This window comes from Lathyrus oleraceus, chromosome 5 (assembly GCF_024323335.1).
Source record: "Lathyrus oleraceus cultivar Zhongwan6 chromosome 5, CAAS_Psat_ZW6_1.0, whole genome shotgun sequence".
Classification (NCBI taxonomy): domain Eukaryota; kingdom Viridiplantae; phylum Streptophyta; class Magnoliopsida; order Fabales; family Fabaceae; genus Lathyrus; species Lathyrus oleraceus.
In genome coordinates this window covers 340,408,554-340,429,746 of record NC_066583.1, presented here as the reverse complement: position 1 = coordinate 340,429,746, position 21,193 = coordinate 340,408,554, and the positions used below count along the sequence as shown (strand labels likewise).

The window sequence follows — 21,193 nt, the reverse complement described above, 5'->3', positions numbered from 1 at the left end:
TGTCATCGTTCAACGTTCGTGATCGCTTCGTGGATCTGCATCAAAGGTTTTGATCGTCACAAGAGATCTGCACCAAAGGTTTCAACCGTCACAAGAGGTAAATATTCTATCACTGATCATGACCATTCGTAAGGATCTCTAAAGGAGAAAATTTTAATTTCCGCTGCGTTTTGGACCGCAATTCTCCTTCATTATTGTCATATATTTGTTTTGCTTACTACTGTTTAGTTATGTTATTGGTGATTTTTGTAGGCGAGTATCATATCTCTTCCATTTGTAAGGATATATTGTATGGGGTCATCATTGGTGAGTCTTATGAGCTTTTAATCCCAAATAAAATAAATAAATAAAACAAATAAAATATAAATTACTAAAATTTTAGAAAATAGTAAAACATTGTTTTCGAAACTTAAACGAACTTAAACGGCTTAAAAAATGAATAATCAGTGTTTACAATGAGTTTGAGTTCTGGGACGATTCCCTTTCCGAAAAGCTATAATAAGACTTATTCTGACATCGGACGTCAAACTTACGCAAAATTCTGTTGAACCACTCTGAAGCACGACTTCTCCTTCGATACGTGCAACCTGCCCTCCTACCTCAGATTTTCCAAGTTTCCGCCTCCGCAAATCAGTACAATAACTTGGCGTTGATGAGAGGGTAAGGGAACCCTTATCATTCTGTTACCCAAAACTCATCATATAGTAAGCAATCTCCCCCCTTATCTTATTGATTTAGCTTTCAAGGTCTTGATGTTCCTCCCTCTCCAAATCACGGCCTCAGGATCGCTCCCAAAATGGTCTCTCCAAACTCAGATGCGATGTTTAGCGATATGCCTCAAACCTTAATTTTTACCCTAACTCTCACCTTCTCTCTTACAATATATATTATGTTTAATCTAACGTTAAGATTAATTTCCAAACATTTAATCCCAATGAAATATTTATTTAATTGATAAATAAAACAAAAATAAATCTTAAATTAAATAATTATTCAATTAAGCGTCCATTTTTAATATTTAAACAAAATATTTATTTGATTTTAAAAGGAAAAGTATATTTTTAACATAAGGTGTCACACTATATTTAAATAATTAAATTATTATTATAAACCTTTAATAATTATTATCATAATTTTAAATAATTAAATAAAATCTCACCCAAATATTTTAATAATTATTAAATTATTAAAATACACTCGAATACTCTAAAATATCATAAAATACTCAAAAACACACCAATATCACATAAATAACTTACTAAATAATTTATAAAATGCCATAATTAAGTAAAAACAATTAAATAAGTTTGGTGCATTACAACTCTCCCACACTTAAAAAGATTTTCGTCCTCAAAAATTACATGGCGAAAATAACTCTGGGTATGATTCCTTCATCATGCTCTCCAGCTCCCAAGTCATGCTACCTCCAGCAGGTCCTCCCCAAATGACCTTCACTAGAGTAATCTTTTTCCCTCGCAGCTGCTTAACTTCTCGATCCGTGATCCAAACAAGAGTTGTTTCAACAGTCAGGTTGTCACGAACATGCATATTGTCCATGTGTATTACATGCGAACGATCATGAACATACTTTCGAAGTTGTGACACATGGAAAAAAGCATGCAGGTTCAAAAGAAATGGGGGTAAGGTCACATGATAATCAACTGCTTCAAGCCTCTGAGTAATCTGATACAGTCCAATAAAGCGACCAGTGAACTTCTTAGACTTCAAGGCTCTTCCAACATCAGTCACTGGAATGACTCTCAGAAAAACGTGATTGTCATTCTGAAATTCAAGATCCTTTATCTTCTTGTTATGGTGTCTCTTCCTCTTACTTTGAGATGCCTTCATCTTCTCTTGAATTACTTTTACTTTCTTAGTCTTCTGTTGTACAGTTTCTGGTCCAAGTACAATGTTATCTCCAGAATCATACCAACATAGAGGAGTCATACGTCTTCTCCCATAAAATGCCTTGAATGGTGTTGTCTAAATACTAGAATGGTAGTTATTATTGTACGTGAACTCTATCAGAGGCAAGTAATTATCCCAAGTACCTCCATGCTCCAGAACACAATCCATCAACAAGTCCTCCAAAGACTAGATAGTCCTCTTCGTATGTCCATCTGTCTGTGGGTGATACGTTGAACTCAATCTCAACTTAGTATCCAAAGTGTCCTGTAAGCTTCCCCAAAATATGGATGTAAACCTCGGATCTCTGTCGAAGACGATACTCGATGGGATACTATGAAGCTTCACAATCACCTCAATGTAAACCTTTGTCAATCTCTGTAGTGGAAAACTGGTCTTAATCGGTATGAAGTGAGTCGATTTAGTCAGCTATCATGAATCATCCAAATTGCATCACTTCCTTTCAGAGTACTCAACAACCCAGTCACGAAGTCTGTATATATGTTATCCCACTTCCATTATGGAATATTTAACGACTGCATCAGTCCAGACGGTCTCTGATGCTCGACTTTAAATTTCTGATAAATTAAGAAAGAATAACCAAATTGTACAATGTCCCTCTTCATCCTTGACCACCAGGACATTTTCCTCAAATCCTGATACATCTTAGTGGCTCCTGGATGAATACTCAAACTGCTTTGATGACTTTCCTCTAAGATCAGCCTCTTAAACTCTGGCACATCAGGTACACAAACTCTGCCTCGAAACTTCAGAACTCCACTCTTATCAATCTGGAAATCCTTATCATTTCCTTGACCTACTAATGTTAGTCGATCAACCAAAGCCAAATCCAATCTTTATTTCTCTTTGATCTCTTCAATAAAACCACTAGTTAGCTTCAACATACCCAACTTCACACTATTCGAAGTCACTTTACATACTAAGCTCAAATATCTAAATTGTTCAATCATTTCTAGCTCTCTGACCATCATCGTCGACATGTGAAAAGATTTCTTGCTCAAAGCATCTACTACCATATTGGTTTTACCATGACGGTAATTCAAACCAAAGTCGTAGTCTAAAATTCTAACCATCTCCTCGGTCTCATGTTAAGCGCCTTCTGATCAAAGAGATACCTCAAACTCTTGTGATCATTGAAAACTTCTAATCTAGAACCATATAAGTAGTTCCTCCAAAACTTCAGAACAAAAACAACCGCAACTAAACTCAAATCATGTGTAGGATAATTTTTCTCGTGAATCTTCAGCTGTCGAGAAACATAAGTCATCACCTGCCCATTATGCATAAGCATTCTGTCGCATTACGCGAAAAACCGGCGGGAAAACAAGAACAACAGAGCCGCCACCGTGCGTTATTTATCCCAAAAGTGGGAAAGGAAACGCTCAGTAAACCTGGAAAAGACATGGTCTCGCGACCAAAGAGAATAGGATCGGGAGTCGGTTATGCGAAGGGAAGGTATTAGCACCCCTACGCATCCGTCGTACTCGACGGGATCCACGCACAATAAGAAGGAAAATGGTTGCTAAAACACTGCTCAAACACACATCTACACAGGCTGAAAGAGACACAAGAAAACAGACAAGACTGACTCGGCAGGATATCGCATCCTGGGCCTACTTAGTCTATCAAGCATAGACATCAGAGTCAAAGTAGTTCGGACTGGGGAAAACACGTGCTCGCTAGGATGTCGCATCCTATGCATACGTATCTCCTTTGGACGAAGGAGAATCAGAGCATCCGTAGCTCGGCTAACACGCACACAAACAGAAACAGGCAAAGGCAAACGTGGAGCCTGAATGCCAATCACTGGACTTACATCAGCATCCGAACCAAAACGCACTCAAAAGGGCAAACATGGAGCCCGACAACCAATTGATGGAATTATGTCAGCATCCGAACCCAAAACACACAACAGCATGCAACAAGAAGAAGGGTCTCGATTGCAACTAGGGCAAGAGAAGGGGGAGGTCTCAATCGCAACAAGGGCGAGAGAAAAGGATTAGTGTTAGTTGTTAGTCAAACTCGACAAGACATCGCATCTCGTGCCTACGTATCTCATCTGAACATGAGAATCAGAGTTGCCGTAGTTCGGCTAAACTATTCCTGTTGGTTTGTGTTTTTTAAGTGGATAACGTCACTACGCAATCTACCGGATGCTCGACCTTTGGAGACTTATTCACCTGTAGTAGAAGGAGTTGACGTATCCTTAAGAGGGGATAATGTTTGTTTGTGTTTTAGGAAAGCTCAAGCAAGAAAGGAAGTCCTATACGAAGGAACCGTGCTACCTTAATTGACATGCAAACGAGACTACGCGGAGTCTAGCAAACCTAGGGGATACAATCACACCACACAAACATATACAGCGTGAAATAAACACACCAACAAGGGGCTCAAACATCAGGGCTAGGCTTTAGTCGAGGGGTCATATCAACCTCAACAAACAAGCCTCTGTATCGGGGTCAGGTTAGCTCTTAACCTTGCCATTGAGGGGCTAAGGTGAAGCTAGATGAAAGGTGATGAGGGGTGTGCCTCATTGCTTCTATCTCAAGTCAGAGAGAGCATCAGACAAGGGAGCGTGGGTCCAGAATGGGGGGACCCTTCTACGCTCAGGACATAGACTCGACTGTACAATGTACAAGATCTTGGGCTTGGATCTCAATGCTACAACCATGTAATGGGAGCAAGGAGAAGACTCACAGAATAGTGGGGGATAGATTGCTTATCCCTACCTTCCACCAATTGCCTCAAATGAGGACTTTCCCTGCTTAGGACAAATATAAACATACACAAGCATTGCCTCTTAAGGAGGGCTTCAGACAATGTGCCCGGCCCGGTAACAGCCGGGTCTCCAGACTACATGAAGTTAGGAAGCTATACCTCAATGCCAATTGCTTGTAAGCAAAGCAATGCAAAGCAAGTTCTTAAGAGAACTGAGCAACTAAGTGTACCTGTACAAAAGTCAAACAGAATCAGCATCCCATTCATAATCAGACAACAATATAATGACCAATTAACAATCCCAATCAAACAATGGTGTGCGTAGCGCAAGTCCATGTGGACCAACATCCTACAAAACAGCCACATTAGTTTACAAGTATCAAGCAAAACATCCCAAATGTGAAACAATATCCTTAAGCCTTAACTCCTTAACCTGAAAAGCCACAATCACATTCAAATGTAAGTAGCATGACCACTAGGACTAGCCTAGGGTCAAAAAGATGGAAAAATCCTAAAACAGCAACCAATTCATGTTCAAAGTCAAGCTATTTCAATAACAAAGGGATCCCAATTGGTCCCATATCCAAACTATGCACACATTTTAATTTATGCAACATATAAGGCAAAAGATGCAATGTTAAGTCACATATGAACAACCAGCAAGATCACATCAAAAAAAAAATATCAAAACAACACAGTAAATTCCACAAAAATTATATCCTAAACAGGGGACATTCAACAAGCTACATGTCAATTTTCAAGCAATTTGGACTAATGGAACTACGGGAATTAATTCAACATGACAAAGCATGCAAAAACACAATCAAATGAGATCGAAAAATATGTACCAACTTCAATTAAATGGTAAACAGTGAGATTAAATGGGAAATGGATGGGACCAAAGCTAAATGAAAGCTACACATGTCAGGTACTATTCTACCAAATTTCATGGTCATATCATTCATCATGCTCATTCTATGCACAAAATAAGGCAGACTAGTTCAAAGGAAGCACTAAGCCTACAAACAGAATTATTGCATTCAAATCCACATCAACACAATCCCAAAAATTCTCAAACAATTTACACCTAAACAGGGGATAATCAAGGTCTACCATGTCAAATTTGAGCTCATTTGGGCAAATGGAACCATGTTAATGAAAATCAACAAAAACAGACACAATAATAGGCTCCAAATCACAACATCAATGCATACATCCACTTCAAAAATTCATAACTCAATGAAAACAAAAAAGAAATGGATGAGACCAAAACAGGGAGGTCCTAACATGTGTCTAGTTCATGCATATCAAATTTCATGGCCATACAATACAACATGAGCATTTCTCAATCATTCTACCAACCTAGGTCATATGAGCATGTACAAATGAACATCAGAAAATAAAAATCATGATCAATTCGAAAACACAAGGAAAAATTCCACAAAAATTACCAGGGGATCCTAACATGTTAATGATCAACCATACCAAATTTCACACAATTCTAACAAGGATAAGTCATGCTAAAAAATCCATCAAATTGGCATCAAGAGGTGTGACACCAATTGTCACACCTAAGTTTGAAAAATTGTAACTCAATGATCAAGTATCATAAATTCAAGATATTTACATGGAAAAAAACCTCAGCCAGTCAAGATTCAACACAAAAATTTTCAGCTATTTATCATACAAAATGAGGATTTCATGATCAAATCATTCAAAGGTATCAAATTATGTACATGTGGAATAAACCCTAGGTCAAAAGCAAAAAAAGTCCAAGCACAACTTTGACCAATAGGTCAAAAATCATCTACAGTCAAAGGCAAAGTCAACAAAATTATTTTTGCATTTTTGTGATTTTTCTATAATTTTCTATGATTTTTCTAAGGTCACATGTATTTTTTTATGATTTTTTGGAATAATATAAATTAAATTGGTTTTCATTAATGGCATATCTGTAATTACGTGAACAGTACCGCGGGAAACATCCTTTTCAAATTTTCAAACAGAATTTCGGATCAAACAGGTTATTTTCTCCAGGAACTTCATCTTCTTTACCAGAAACACAAGAACACGATGAACATCGAATCATCACCAAAATGAACAAATGAATATTCGTTGGAACCGTCTAAGAACGAGGAATGCGAATATGTCCATGATTTAACCTACGAGTTCCTAAATCTCACGGATCGAGCCAAGAAAGTTTCACAGTCAAACATTCAGATCCACATAACTTCATCAATACCTAACGAAAATTCATGATCTAAGTTGCAGTGTAATCTATGTTCCACGATCTACCTAAACCACATGCTGATTTCAAGAATCGAAGGATTCGAAATCTCACCTTATGAATGTGCAGTTCGTGTTCTTGAGCTTTTCGAGCCTCCAATTGTCAAAACAGATGTCCTATGGTGTTGTGGAAGATGAATGCAAGTAGAAGTTTAGCTCGACACAGCTTGATGATGTAGAAACTTCAAGATGCCATGGATGAACAAGGTGATGACAGTTGCGGTTTAGCCAAGTTCTTCGCGATTTCTCCTGCAACAGTTCCTCAATAACACCTACAAATGATGATTAACACAAGAGAAACCGAAAAGAATCATGAAATTCGAAGGAAAAAATGAGAAAAAGTTTGAAGAATTTTGAGAGAATTTGGAGAATTTTTGGTTTGGATCTGAGAAAATGAATTGTGATTAGCTGTTTCTGTTATGATTAGTCTATATATATGATGCACTAATGATGCTTGCTAATCACAATTAAGCAGATGCCAAGGGATTAATGAAAACCAAGGTGTTTTGCAAATCTGCCAATTAGTGGTGCATGAAGTAATATGGGCGTGAACAGTAAACAATGCATGATCAAAACAGAGTTATGTGTTGATACCCAAGCTTCTGCATCAATGCATAGCACATATTTAACAGTATGCATCGATGCCAAACTCGTATGCATCGATACATAACACTTTTTAACAGTATGCATCGATACATAACTTGTTTGTATCAATACAAGGCACTTTTTAACAGTATGCATCGATACATAACTTGTTTGTATCAATACAAGGCACTTTTTAACAGTATGCATCGATACATAACTTGTTTGCATCGATACAAGGCACTTTTTAACAGTGTGCATCGACACATAACTCGTGTGTATCAATACAAGGCACTTTTTAACAGTATGCATCGATACATAACTTGTTTGCATCGATACAAGGCACTTTTTAACAGTGTGCATCGACACATAACTCGTGTGCATCGATACATGGCCCTTTTTTGCCTTGCACGCATCGATACGAAATTCGTATGCATCGATACATGGAAAATTTTGCCATGCACGCCCGGTGGTAATTTGACCATATCTCCTCAACCGTTCATCCGATTCTCACAATCTTGGACTTTTTGAAAATGGGAGAGAAAGATCTACAACTTTCATGTTGAACGAAATTCCATTTGAAGATTTTTTGACAATGGAAAGTTGAGTTGAAGTCGTTCCAAAAACTTGCCATTTTTTGGAAACTTGAAACCATAAGTCACTTTTCCCTTTGGAAACTTTTGGTATGACCTCAAATCCTTCAATGTGAGTATTTGAAATGTCAAATGAGACTTGTTTGAACATGAATGGAGTATTTCTAATCACTCCCACCCTCCAAATCCACAATTGACTTTGCAGTTGACTGGCTAGGGCTTCAGTTGAAATTCAGCTTGACTGATGACTTCTGAGCATCCAATCTTTGGCCAAATTACTTCAAAATGATCCTTAGACCATATGAGCTTGATAAATCCACCCTAGTGCTTTGTCTCAATGAAAATGGCACTTGCTTGCTTGATTGACTGATTTTCCTGATCAGTTTTGCATGATAAAAATGCAATATGCTATGCAATGCTAAGGCAATGTTAATGTGATGTTAATGACCTAAAAAATGAAATGAATATGCAAATGGTAGGGTGCAAATTTGAGGTGTTACAGCTGCCCCTATTCAATCAACTGGGAACCCGAACGGATGAGAGCAACGGCTGTCAGACTTTCAGGGTAAACAGGGATTGAATACCAAGAACCGTAGAATTTGCACACTGCTGGGAATTGTCTCTTTTCTGTTTTTCTTCTTTCAAAGGCATAACCACATCCAGACATCGACACACGATGCATGGGAACAGAAATCATCTCAACTAGATGCCAACGGACAACTAGGAAACACTCAACGTTTACCAAGACCAACGGAGAGGTAAATCCACATGGGGGCGGGTACAACTAGACGTCATAGGACGAATAGGGAAAAACTCAGCGTTTACCAAGACCAACGGAGAGGTAAATCAACTCTACTGGGGATAACCAGGAAAGGATACAACCATACGTCAGCGGACGTAATGGGAAAAACTCGACGTTTACCGAGACCAACGGAGAGGTAACCAGACATCATAGGATGAATGGGAAGACTCGACCAGACGTCATCGGACGAAAGGGAGACTCAACGTTTATCGACACCAACGGAGAAGGAGAAAACTCAGCCAGACGTCATAGGACGAAAGGGAGACTCAACGTTTATCGACACCAACGGAGAAGGAGAAAACTCAGCCAGACGTCATAGGACGAAAGGGAGACTCAACGTTTATCGACACCAACGGAGAAGGAGGAAACTCAACCAGACGTCATAGGACGAAAGGGAGACTCAACGTTTATCGACACCAACGGAGAAGGAGGAAACTCAACCAGACGTCATCGGACGAAAGGGAGACTCGACCAGACGTCATAGGACGAAAGGGAGAAGGAGAAAGCCACTTCACGAGGGAAAGGCACCACAACCTGAAACCGAATAGGACGTCTACTGGGAATTCTGGCTGGGAATCAACCAGACATTAATGAATGACTGGGAATGGGGTATACAATCAGACGTCATCGGACGAATGAGAAAAACACAACGTTTATCGAAACCAACGGGGAGGTAAATCCACTTGGGGATGGGTACAGCTAGACGTCATAGGACGAATAGGAAAAACTCGACGTTTATCGACACCAACGGAGAGGAGGAAACTCTGAGGGGAGTCATCTGGCATTACCAAATGATCTGCGGGGAATAAGCAACTAGACGTCATAGGACGACTAGGAAAAACTCGACGTTTATCGACACCAACGGAGAGGAGGTTCAACTGGGGACGACCCTGTGGGGAAAGATATCAATTATACGCCAACGGACGCATAGGAAAAACTCGACGTTTATCGACACCAACGGAGAGGAGGAAATTTCTGGGGAGAGTGAACACAACCAAATCATCCACGGATGATCGGGAAAAACTCGACGTTTATCGACACCAACGGAGAGGAGGAAACTTCACTAGGGAAGGGGGACGACGTTACGAACATCGAGAGATGATGTTTACAGACACCAAAGAATACCAGACACTACGCATGACTGGGAAAACACCGAAAGATGGTGTTTACCGACACCAAAGAAACAACACACGCGAGTGCTGACAGGATACTGACGTCTACATGTCTGGGCAAGGCCACATACTGGCAGGGGGTCTCACTGGGGAGAAACATGCTTTCCTTTTACCAACGGATGAGGAAATAAACCTCTGTGGGGATTATTAATCCTGAATGCTGTCAGGAGCAACTGTAGCAAACGTGCTGTACAAGTTAAACAAACGTCCGCCTCTGCCGGGGGTACGGTCTGATTGGGTTTTGGCACACATGAATGCATATATTTGAATTTTTCTATGGCGTAATGCTCCACATTGAATGGAAATGCTACACGTTTTGAGGATGCAATGATTACTACATGCAAAATGCAAATGCACCTGGCTACGGAGCCAAAAGATCAGGTACTCCAACTTGGCGGGGAGACTCTGACTGAGGAATACTCTGCGGGGAGAGCCTTCATCTGGGAATGCTTTGCGGAGAAAGCACCGACTTCTCACTCACGTTGGAGAAACAAAACTGCTGCCGGGAACAGGATAAACTTTGCTGGGGACGTCCTTCACAGGACTCAATCCACTAGGGGACTCCGCTTGGGAAGCAAACAATACTCCGCTGGGGAAGACAACACCAAACAACTCTTCGGGGATAAGTACTCCCTGGAGTAACAAGATCACCTTACTGGAGAATGATATAGCACTTCACTGGGGAAGACTTAACCAAACCTCAGGTAGGACAACTCTGCTTCGGGGAATAACTTCTACTCCACTGGGGACGACCCACACAAACCACAGGAAGACTAAACTCAGCTGGGGACGCCAATACCGATCTGTCACGGAAACTTGTCCACTCCACTGGTGGGATGAACTCTGCTGGAGAAATATTTCTGTGAAACCCGCTCCACTCGGGGAACTTGCTGAGGAAAACCCACACCACTCTGCTGAGGAGAACAACTCTGGTGGGGATGATAACACATCATATCATACTGGGGATAGACCTCCACAACCCTGCTGGGGAGAAGCACTCACGGCCGTGCTGGGGATAACAATATCACAAACCCAACTGCTGGGGGACAACATTCTCGTGACAAACTCCGCTGGAGGAACTCCTGGGGAAACATCTGCCAGGCATTCAGCGGGGATCCCAGCTGGGGAACCCGTCAACACAAGCCTGCTGGAGGTAGGCAATCCTTAGATCTGCTGGGGAAAGAAGATACTATCCACAGACACCTCTGCAGGGGAATACAACTCTGACAGATATCAAACTTGCTCCGAGAAGAACTTGCTGGGGAAAAGCTTACAGATGTCGACCTGTAAAACAGCAGAACACAATGCCCCAGGGGTATATGGACAAGATACGCTCAAGTATCCTCAACATTCAAAATGATTTTCAAATGTTTCATCCTTCTGCAGGTTATTGTTAAGCCTTCATGTTTTATTATATGCAATGCTTATCAAAAAATCGGACGTTTTTGCAAACAAAACAGTAAAAATAAAAACAAGAGAGCTATTTATCTGAATAACAACTTCTATTGATTGAAAATGTGCCCGAAAAGGCAAATACATTGGGAAGCAATCCCTAGAAAGAGGTAATTGCGCACAAAAAGAAAATAAACTATCCTAATGGCAATGTGAATACGGCATCCACTATTTCCCAATTCTGTTATAACCCACAGATCATCAGTTTTCCTCCCAACTCCTTGCTTTCTGAGAAGAATGACTGGACCGATCACATCTTTCAAGATGGCAGCTGACGAAGCGCAATGAAGTACAGATAACTCAGACCGTAGTCTTCGCTTTTAATCCCTCTTTTGGGTTGGATCGCCTTTTCAGGTTTTCAATCCACCGGGATACCCATTTTTGCCTAAGCCGCCCTTGCGGGTTTTCGACTTACCGGGTGTACAAATTCTTTTCATTTATATCCCTAATTTTTGCCCGAACCTTTTCTTTCTGTTTTTGGTTCGCCGGGATGCCCTTTTTTGCCTGGACTCTTTTGTTCTTTTTGTCCAGCGGGTCAATTTACGCGAAGTATTTTTTGACTACATCTGAGTTAACAGGGGACGGAAAATCTTCACCATCCATCGTTGCAAGCATCAAGGCTCCACCGGAGAAGACCTTTTTCACAACATATGGACCTTCATAATTAGGAGTCCACTTGCCCCTGTTATCTGTACCGGGAGGAAGGATCCTCTTCAAAACCAGATCACCAGTTTGAAATGTCCGAGGACGCACTTTCTGATCAAAGGCTCGCTTCATCCTTCTCTGATATAACTGCCCATGGCACACAGCTGCTAGCCGTCTTTCTTCGATAAGGCTTAACTCATTAAACCTTGTACGAATCCACTCGGCTTCGTCCAGCTTGACGTCCAATAATACCCTCAGAGAAGGGATCTCCACCTCAACTGGTAGGACTGCTTCCATACCATACACAAGGGAATACGGGGTTGCCCCGGTCGACGTACGCACTGAGGTACGGTACCCATGCAAAGCGAAAGGCAGCATCTCATGCCAATCCTTGTACGTCACGACCATCTTTTGCACAATCTTCTTGATATTCTTGTTAGCTGCCTCTACAGCACCGTTCATCTTTGGTCTGTAAGGAGAAGAGTTGTGATGTTCGATCTTGAAATCTCTGCAAAGCTCTTTCATCATCTTGTTATTGAGATTCGAACCATTGTCAGTGATGATTCTCTCAGGAACTCCGTAACGACAGATGATTTCTTTCTTGATGAACCGGGCAACCACTTGTTTGGTAACATTAGCATAGGAAGCTGCTTCCACCCATTTGGTGAAGTAATCAATCGCAACCAAGATAAAGCGATGTCCATTCGAAGCAGTAGGCTCAATCCTTCCAATCATATCAATGCCCCACATGGCGAACGGCCAAGGTGAGTTCATGACATTCAACGGGCTTGGTGGTACATGCATCTTGTCAGCATAAATTTGGCACTTATGTCATTTCCGAGCGTATTTGAAGCAATCGGATTCCATAGTCATCCAGTAATATCCGGCTCTCAATAGTTTCTTGGACATTGCATGACCACCAGCGTGGGTACCAAACGAACCCTCGTGCACTTCTTGCATCAACATGTCTGCTTCGTGTCTATCCACGCATCTGAGCAAGACCATGTCGAAGTTCCTCTTGTACAACACGTCATCCTGATTCAGATAAAAGCTTCCAGCTAGCCTTCTCAGGGTTTTCTTATCATTCTTTGATGCACCTTCAGGATACTCCTGAGTCTTGAGGAAGTTCTTGATGTCATAATACCACGGCTTATCATCAATAGCATTAACAGACTCGGCTGCAAACACATACGCAGGCCTCTCGAGTCGATTCACCGCAACATGTGGCACATGATTCCACCAATGAACTTTTATCATGGAAGATAAAGTAGCCAAGGCATCCGCCATCTGATTCTCATCCCGGGGGACGTGATACAACTTCACCTTCTTGAAGAACGTCAGTATTCTTCTGGTGTAATCTCTATACGGAATCAAATGCGGCTGGTTCGTATTCCAATCTCCACTGACCTGATTGATCACTAGAGCAGAATCTCCAAATATGTCAAGCGTTTTGATCCTCAGATCGATGGCTTCTTCTATCCCCATGATACAAGCCTCATACTCAGCTTCGTTGTTGGTGACATCAAAAGTCAATCTGGCAGAAAAAGGTATATGAGCACCTTTAGGATTGATCAGCACTGCACCAACACCATTACCGTTCACATTCACAGCCCCATCAAACATCAAGGTCCACTTGTCATCAGGATCCGGTCCTTCCTCGACAAGAGGCTCGTCACAATCTTTCATCTTTAGATACATGATGTCTTCATCAGGGAATTCAAACATCATAGGCTGATAGTCGTCGATCGGTTGTTCGGCGAGATAATCTGACAAAACACTTCCTTTGATAGCCTTTTGAGACGTGTACTGAATATCATACTCAGTTAAAATCATTTGCCAACGGGCAACACGTCCGGTGAGTGCCGGCTTCTCAAAGATGTACTTCACTGGATCCATCTTAGAAATCAACAAGGTAGTATGGTTCAGCATATACTGCCTCAGTCGGCGAGCAGCCCAGGCCAAAGCACAGCAAGTTTTCTCGAGCTGTGAATATTTGATTTCATAGTCGGTAAACTTTTTGCTAAGGTAGTATATGGCATGCTCTTTTCGACCAGACTCGTCATGCTGCCCCAATACGCACCCCATCGAAGTCTCTGTGACTGAAAGGTACATGATCAGTGGTCTCCCTGGAACTGGAGGGATCAGGATTGGAGGTTGCTGTAAATACTCTTTAATCTTGTCAAAAGCTTTCTGACAATCATCATTCCACTTGATCGCCTGATTCTTTCTAAGCAATTTGAATATCGGTTCACACGTGGCAGTTAGGTGAGATACAAACCTTGCGATGTAATTCAATCTCCCTAAAAACCTACGAACCTGCTTTTCGGTTCTCGGTTCAGGCATCTCCTGAATAGCTTTGACTTTTGCTGGATCAACCTCAATCCCTTTCTCACTGACAATGAAGCCTAACAGCTTCCCTGATCTCACACCAAACGTACACTTGTTTGGGTTCAGCCTCAGTTTGAACTTGACCAACCTGTCAAACAACTTCTGCAGATTTACCAGGTGCTCCTCTTCTGTCTGCGACTTCGCAATCATATCATCCACGTACACTTCAATCTCTTTGTGCATCATGTCATGAAAGAGAGTCGTCATTGCCCTCTGATAGGTAGCACCGGCATTCTTCAGCCCAAATGGCATCACCTTATAGCAGAACGTGCCCCAAGGTGTAATGAATGTCGTCTTTTCCATGTCCTCTGGCGCCATCTTAATCTGATTATAGCCCGAGAAACCATCCATGAAAGAGAATACCGAGGATTGAGCCGTATTATCCACCAATACATCAATGTGAGGTAATGGGAAATCATCTTTCGGACTCGCCCTGTTCAAATCCCGGTAATCGACACACATTCTGACTTTGCCATCCTTCTTCGGCACCGGAACGATGTTGGCTACCCACGGAGGGTAAGTTGTCACCGACAAGAACCCAGCATCGAACTGCTTCTGAACCTCTTCCTTGATTTTCACTGCCATATCAGGACTGGTTCTACGAAGCTTCTGTTTGACCGAAGGACAATCATCTCTGAGAGGTAGTCTATGAACCACAATATCAGTATTCAGTCCTGGCATATCTTGATAAGACCAGGCGAATATCTCCATATACTCTCTCAGCATCTCAATCAACCTGCTCTTGACCTCAGGTTTCAAGGCAGCCCCAATTTTGATCTCTCTTCTGGCGTCCTCAGTACCAAGATTCACAATCTCCAATTCCTCCTGATGAGGTTGGATGACCCTTTCCTCCTGCTTCAACAATCTAGCCAATTCTTTCGGGAGTTCACTGTCTTCATCACTCTCCTCTTCGGCTTGGTAGATGGGATTGTCGAAATCATACTGAGCCATAACAGATTTGTTCATAGTGGATGCCATAAGATCATTTCTGCATGTTGATGCTTTATTTTAGAAAAAGAGTTCAAGAAGTCACAAAAACAAAAACATTGCCATTTTTATTTTTTGAAAAACAAAAATAGAAAGACAGGGATCACAAAATTGTTTGCAAAACGTCCTTTATTAATGATAAACAATGAAAACATGTGGCCCTACAATGAACCACTACGTCTTGGGCAGAACGTAGGGTTTTGTGCAGAATGAGAAAAAACAAAAGAAAATTACTCTGTCTGAAGAGTAACTTGGACTATATCCTCTGCAGTCCAGTTGTTAATCACTTCCCCTGGTGCACTCGGGCGGACCCAGCAGTCGAGATCACAGTCACTGTCGACATCTTCACCCTCAGCTGCGAAGACGGCGCCATGATTCATCAGCCCAGCGCTGGTGAAGGTACTCGGACCTGCTGCCCCCTGCTCTGCTCGGAGAGGCTCATAACCGATGCCAAATTTGTCCTCTTTGACTGGCAAGTCCACCATCTTGCCCCAGCCCTCAGCTCTACCAGAATTAACCACTTCCTTAGCTTGCTTGTAAGAAGTGATTGAAGCACCCGGCTTCCTCTGCTCAGCGTAGGCCACCTTCTCAATAGCCACCGTCTCGAACGCCTGGCACAGAGTTTCGTGGATCTCGCCATCCACCTCAACATATTTGAATGAGGACAGATGACTCACCAGAATGTCCTCTTCGCCACACACGGTCACAATCTGACCGTTCCAGACGTATTTGAGCTTCTGGTGGAGAGTCGATGAGACTGCTCCTGCTGCATGGATCCATGGACGTCCCAGAAGGCAACTGTAAGCAGGCTGGATGTCCATGACGTAGAAGACAATGTCAAACTCCTCAGGACCTATCCTTATAGGCAAAGTGATTTCACCGAAGACAGAGCGCTTGGATCCATCGAATGCACGCACAACCAGGTCACTCGGCGTCAGCACAACCCCTTCAATCGGTATCTTCTTCAATATTTGCTTAGGCAGCACGTTCAACGAAGATCCGGTGTCCACCAAGACATGTGACAGCACAGCCCCCTTGCATTCCATGGTGATGTGCAAGGCCTTGTTGTGGTTCCGCCCCTCAGGTGTCAAATCAAAATCTGTGAACCATACACCGTGTCGGGTAGTCACGTTAGCAATTACACCTTCAAGTTGATTGACAGAAATCTCCTGAGGTACATACGCCATATTTAACATTTTCAGCAAGGCGTCTCTATGTGCCTCAGAGCACAACAGCAGAGAAAGTATAGAGATTTTGGAGGGAGTTTGATTGAGCTGATCTACAATTTTGTAGTCACTCTTCTTTATTATCCTCATGAATTCCTCCACGTCCTTCTCAAACGAGCCACCAGGCACATTTGTTTGAGCAGGAACTTCATCAACAACGGCCTGTTTGCCCTTAGCTTTAACAGATGCCTCAGCATTGGCATCCCTCAACTGTTGAGGCGCAAACAGCCGACCACTACGGGTAAAGCTTCCGGGTCCACCCACATTGTCCACAGCAGGACTCACAACGACCGGAGCTTTACTAGCAGGTGCAAAAATCGTCACAGGCGCTTGATTTGAAGGCTTGACCCTGTTCTCAGCCCTCCTGTTGCTTCGGTAGGCATTGTCGTACCTCCAAGGCACAGCATTGTTATTCTCGGCCCTTCTAACCGGAGCGACGATGGTTGTAGGAATATTGGTGGAAACTGGCGTGGAGATGGTAACTGGATTACCACTGGTTGTAGGCGCACGCCCTTCAGCTGGCTTGAAGAAGATAGTGACAGTAGACACTGCCCCTTGATCTCTGTTATCAGCCCTACCAAACTGAACACGGCCCTGATCCATCAAACCCTGGATACCAGCCCTCAGTAATTCACACCCATCCTCTGACTCTTCACAGCCCAAACAGTCTCTATCACAGCCCGGATGAACTCCACTATTCAGCAGACGGTCTTTAACTACCAGCAAAGGAGTCTGAATCTCTTCAACATTGGCAACCAGCTCTTCAGATTCAACCCCTTCAACACAGTTTACCCTATGAGCACCATGCGCAGGCATAGGATTATTTACAACATTCGGCACAGGGGAGAAATCGATCGTCTTAGAATCGATCAAATCTTGGACTTTGTGCTGGAAAGCCCGACACTTCTCTATGTTATGCCCGGGTGCCCCTGAATGGAAATCGCACCGGACATTTGCATCATACCCAGGTGGCAAGACAGTCGGTGGAGCCATAGTTCTCAACTCCACGAAACCCAATCTGAGCAACTCAGGTAGAAGCTCAGCATATGACATAGGTAGCGGGTCAAACCTTCTATCCGGTTGCAGCCTCTGCCTCAGCTGATAAGGACGTTGTTGCTGTTGTTGTTGTTGTCTTGGTTGTTGAGGAGGTGGACGTTGTTGCGGTGCAGGGATGGTCACTGCAGCAACCTGTCTATATTGATGCTGATTTCTATTCGGCCCCCGGCGATGCTGAACAGCGCTGGCTTCACCTTCTCTACGGCGAGGTGCCCCAGAGAAAGGTTTCTTTGATGAAGAGGAACCCGCATCGTTGATCTTTCCAGCTTTGATCAAACTCTCGGTCCTTTCACCACAGATTACCACATCAGAGAAGCTTCCGAATGGGCAACTCCCCATTCGGTCCATGAACACTCCCTGCAGTGTGCCAACGAACATATCAGTCAACTCCCTCTCCAGCATAGGGGGTTGAACTCTGGCAGCAAGCTCACGCCACCTCTGGGCGTATTCTTTGAAGCTCTCATTATTTTTCTGGCACAGGCTCTGCAGCTGAGTCCGGCTCGGTGCCATATCCATGTTGTGTTTATATTGTCTGAGAAAAGCTTCTCCCAGATCCCTCCAGCATCGGATAGAGTCTCGTTTGAGTTCCATGTACCAATCTAAAGATGCCCCAGATAGGCTATCTTGAAAGAAGTACATCCACATCTTCTCGTCGTCTGTATATGCCGAGATCTTCCGATAATAGGCCTGCACGTGGGTGCGAGGGCAAGAAGTACCATTGTACTTGTCAAAGGTGGGCGCTTTGAATTTGTGGGGAATCCTCAGACCTTCGACCAACCCCATATTCGTGACATCGAACCCAAGAGAATTCTGGCATTCCATCGCCCGAATCTTTTCAGCCAGGGCATCGACCTTACGATCTCTATCTTCCATTCTAGCAACATCACCATCGTCCTCTCCCATCATTGTGAACATGTCCTCTTGTCTATCAATAAAAGGAGCTGGATGACGCGCCGGAGCCCTGGTAGCTCTGGCATTAACCTCTGCAGCAAGAGGCTGACCATCAACCCTTATACCCCTGAGTTCTTCTCCAGTGGCGTAACCATAACCAGGAGCAGCAGCAACGTTGGCATTTTCGAAACCAGGTGGAGCAACAGGTGAACCATGGTTAGACGCCTGAATAACCGTTTCCTGTCTCTGAACCAAAGCACGGAGCTCCTCCTGACCCTGAGCAACCCCTTGCATCATCGTCAGAAATTGGGCCATGTTCGCCCTCATCTCAGCCATCTCAGCCTGAACCTGATCCATGCTTCTTCGCTGATTGAGTCTTGTGGAGTACCGGTGTGGTCGCTGATCAGCTATCCTGCCTGACACAGGAACCAGAGTGAGAAGTCGGCTTAAGAACACCTGTTATGCAAATGTTATGTGTATGATGCTAATGCATATGATGCACATGATAATGATCATCTCTCAGGCATTCGAAGAGCCTGATTCATCTCAAGAAATGACAACCTGCAACAACGCAAAAGCAACAGGGAGATATAGAGGCATCATACAACCGAGTAATGAATACAGAGTGAAACCGAAATCTCATCTATAAATGAGCAACAGGATCATACAACAAGGATCCAAATATCCAACAAAGTACAACAAATGAATCCCACCCAACAAGCCTGGGGGTGATTCACAACATAACATCAGGAAAATACAAGCTAAGACAAGCTACTTCCAGGAATGAGCGTCTTCAAGTAGTGACACTGGTCTATCAACAGTTCACACTCTGAACATTCTGGCAAGGGAGTGGTTTTCTCCTTCAACTGTCTTCTAAGCTCGACAACTTCTGCCCCAAGCTGGGCCTCTGATGCAAGTCTCTGGTCGACTTCCTTCTTCATCTGGGTATCTTTGCCTCTGAGTTGCTTCTCCAAGTCTCTGATCTTCTTCAGATAACCGGCTTCAGCTCTCTGCAATCTCAAACACTCTCTGTGCTCTGCATCTAGCAAGGTCTCCATCTCCGAATAAGATCTCTTCTTACTCCTTACTCCCCCAACACCTGCACTCTGGATGTCTCTGAGTTGATGAGACAGGTTCAGCTTTTCAGCTTTGGCTTGGTACAACTCCATCTGAGTGTCTTGCTCCTTCTCTCTCAGACGACGACTCTCCATCAGGGCTTGCTTATAGTGCTCAGCATGCACACTATCAGCAAGTACCAAAGGTGGTTGTTCTTGCAACGACTCCATCCTATTGTAGGGTAGCAGCAAAGTTTCCACTCTCTTCTTTACCCAATCGGTGTAATCGGGCATTGCGATGGCAAACTTCTTCCCTAGGACGGATCCATCCTTTAATCCAACGTCTCTCCAGGCTCTCCCTATCTGCTCCAACCTAACAGGGTCATCCTTCTTCTCAAAACAAAAACTCTCAGCTATCTCAGCTTCGAGCGGTCTTTCACTCATAACAAACCCTAGCTGGCGAAGAGAAAGAACTGGGTTGTAGTTGATGCAACCTCTGGTCCCTATGAGCGGCACGCTCCGGAATTCACCACAACTTATGATGACATCCTTTACATCCATCCGGTACGACTGCCACCTGATGTCGTAGGAAGTAAGCGACATGACCCTCTGAGTCCACTTAAGAGTGCTCTGGGTATCCACAAATGGTCCACTGGCTGGCAGAAGAGACATGTACCATTTGAACAGGAGAGGTAGACAACACCTAATGGCTCCACCCTTACCATGCCTACTGTGGATGGCATAGTAAGTATCTGCTAAGAGGGTTGGGACTGGATTCCTTCGGATGAAGATACTGACTGCAGCGTAGTCAACAAAGTTGGGCATACTAGGAAACAGGACAATCCCATAGATCATAACAGCAAGCTGGGCATGAAAAGCTCCCCAATTCCCCTTCTCTGCTTCTCCTTTAGCAACTCTCAGTAGAAACTTCAAAGGCAATCCAACAGCATCCCCACTGGTCTTCCAACTATCACCGATCTCTCGGATGCTCAGATGTAAAGCCCTAGCAACAACCCTGAAGTCAACTTCCTTCGGGACGTCCAGGAAAGGAACCTGGTGCTGAATAGGGACACCCAACAGAATGGAGTACTCCTCGAGAGTAGGTGCCAACTGATAGTCCTGGAAAGTGAAACACCGAAGCTCTGGGTCGTAAAACTGGAGAAGCGTCTGTAACGGCACTGGGTCAACTACCATCTTCAACAGAGTCAGAATATCCCCATACTGGTCAATGAACCCCTTCAGATGATCACTGGTCACAAGACTACTCAACTCAATCAGAGATGTCAAAGGCTCGCGGTGAAAGCTATAGGAACAAGTCTTCCGCTTTGGCTCGGGAACTGTTGCCATCTCTATCAATGAACCAAGCTCTGGAATGTACCTGAGAAATGATATGCATGCAAGGATTAGTTTTTTC

General features: G+C 43.3%; 2 protein-coding genes across 2 annotated transcripts; both read right to left on the bottom strand.

Moving 5' to 3' along the window:
* Window positions 1-1,350: 1,350 nt before the first annotated feature.
* On the bottom strand, window positions 1,351-1,947 carry LOC127080553 (uncharacterized). The gene has a single exon (XM_051020870.1). The coding sequence runs from the start codon at window positions 1,945-1,947 to the stop codon at window positions 1,351-1,353; it is 597 nt and encodes a 198-aa protein (XP_050876827.1).
* Window positions 1,948-7,047: 5,100 nt separating this feature from the next.
* Window positions 7,048-19,324, bottom strand: LOC127080552 (uncharacterized). Its single transcript, XM_051020868.1, has 5 exons — window positions 19,286-19,324; window positions 18,686-18,949; window positions 17,042-18,190; window positions 16,405-16,720; window positions 7,048-7,202 (listed from the first exon to the last, which is right to left on the bottom strand). Exons 1-5 carry the CDS (start codon window positions 19,322-19,324, stop codon window positions 7,048-7,050), a joined length of 1,923 nt encoding a protein of 640 aa, XP_050876825.1.
* Window positions 19,325-21,193: the final 1,869 nt, after the last annotated feature.

Excerpts from the sequence above, each read along its gene's own strand:
- LOC127080552 (XM_051020868.1), bottom strand. The coding sequence starts at position 19,324 with ATGCCTCTATATCTCCCTGTTGCTTTTGCGTTGTTGCAG. Across the intron at positions 18,950-19,285 it reads TTGCTTTTGCGTTGTTGCAG|GCGTCTAACCATGGTTCACC; the intron begins GTTGTCATTTCT and ends ACGGTTATTCAG. Across the intron at positions 18,191-18,685 it reads TGGAAGATAGAGATCGTAAG|GGAGTGTTCATGGACCGAAT; the intron begins GTCGATGCCCTG and ends GGCACACTGCAG.
- LOC127080553 (XM_051020870.1), bottom strand. The coding sequence starts at position 1,947 with ATGACTCCTCTATGTTGGTATGATTCTGGAGATAACATTGTACTTGGA.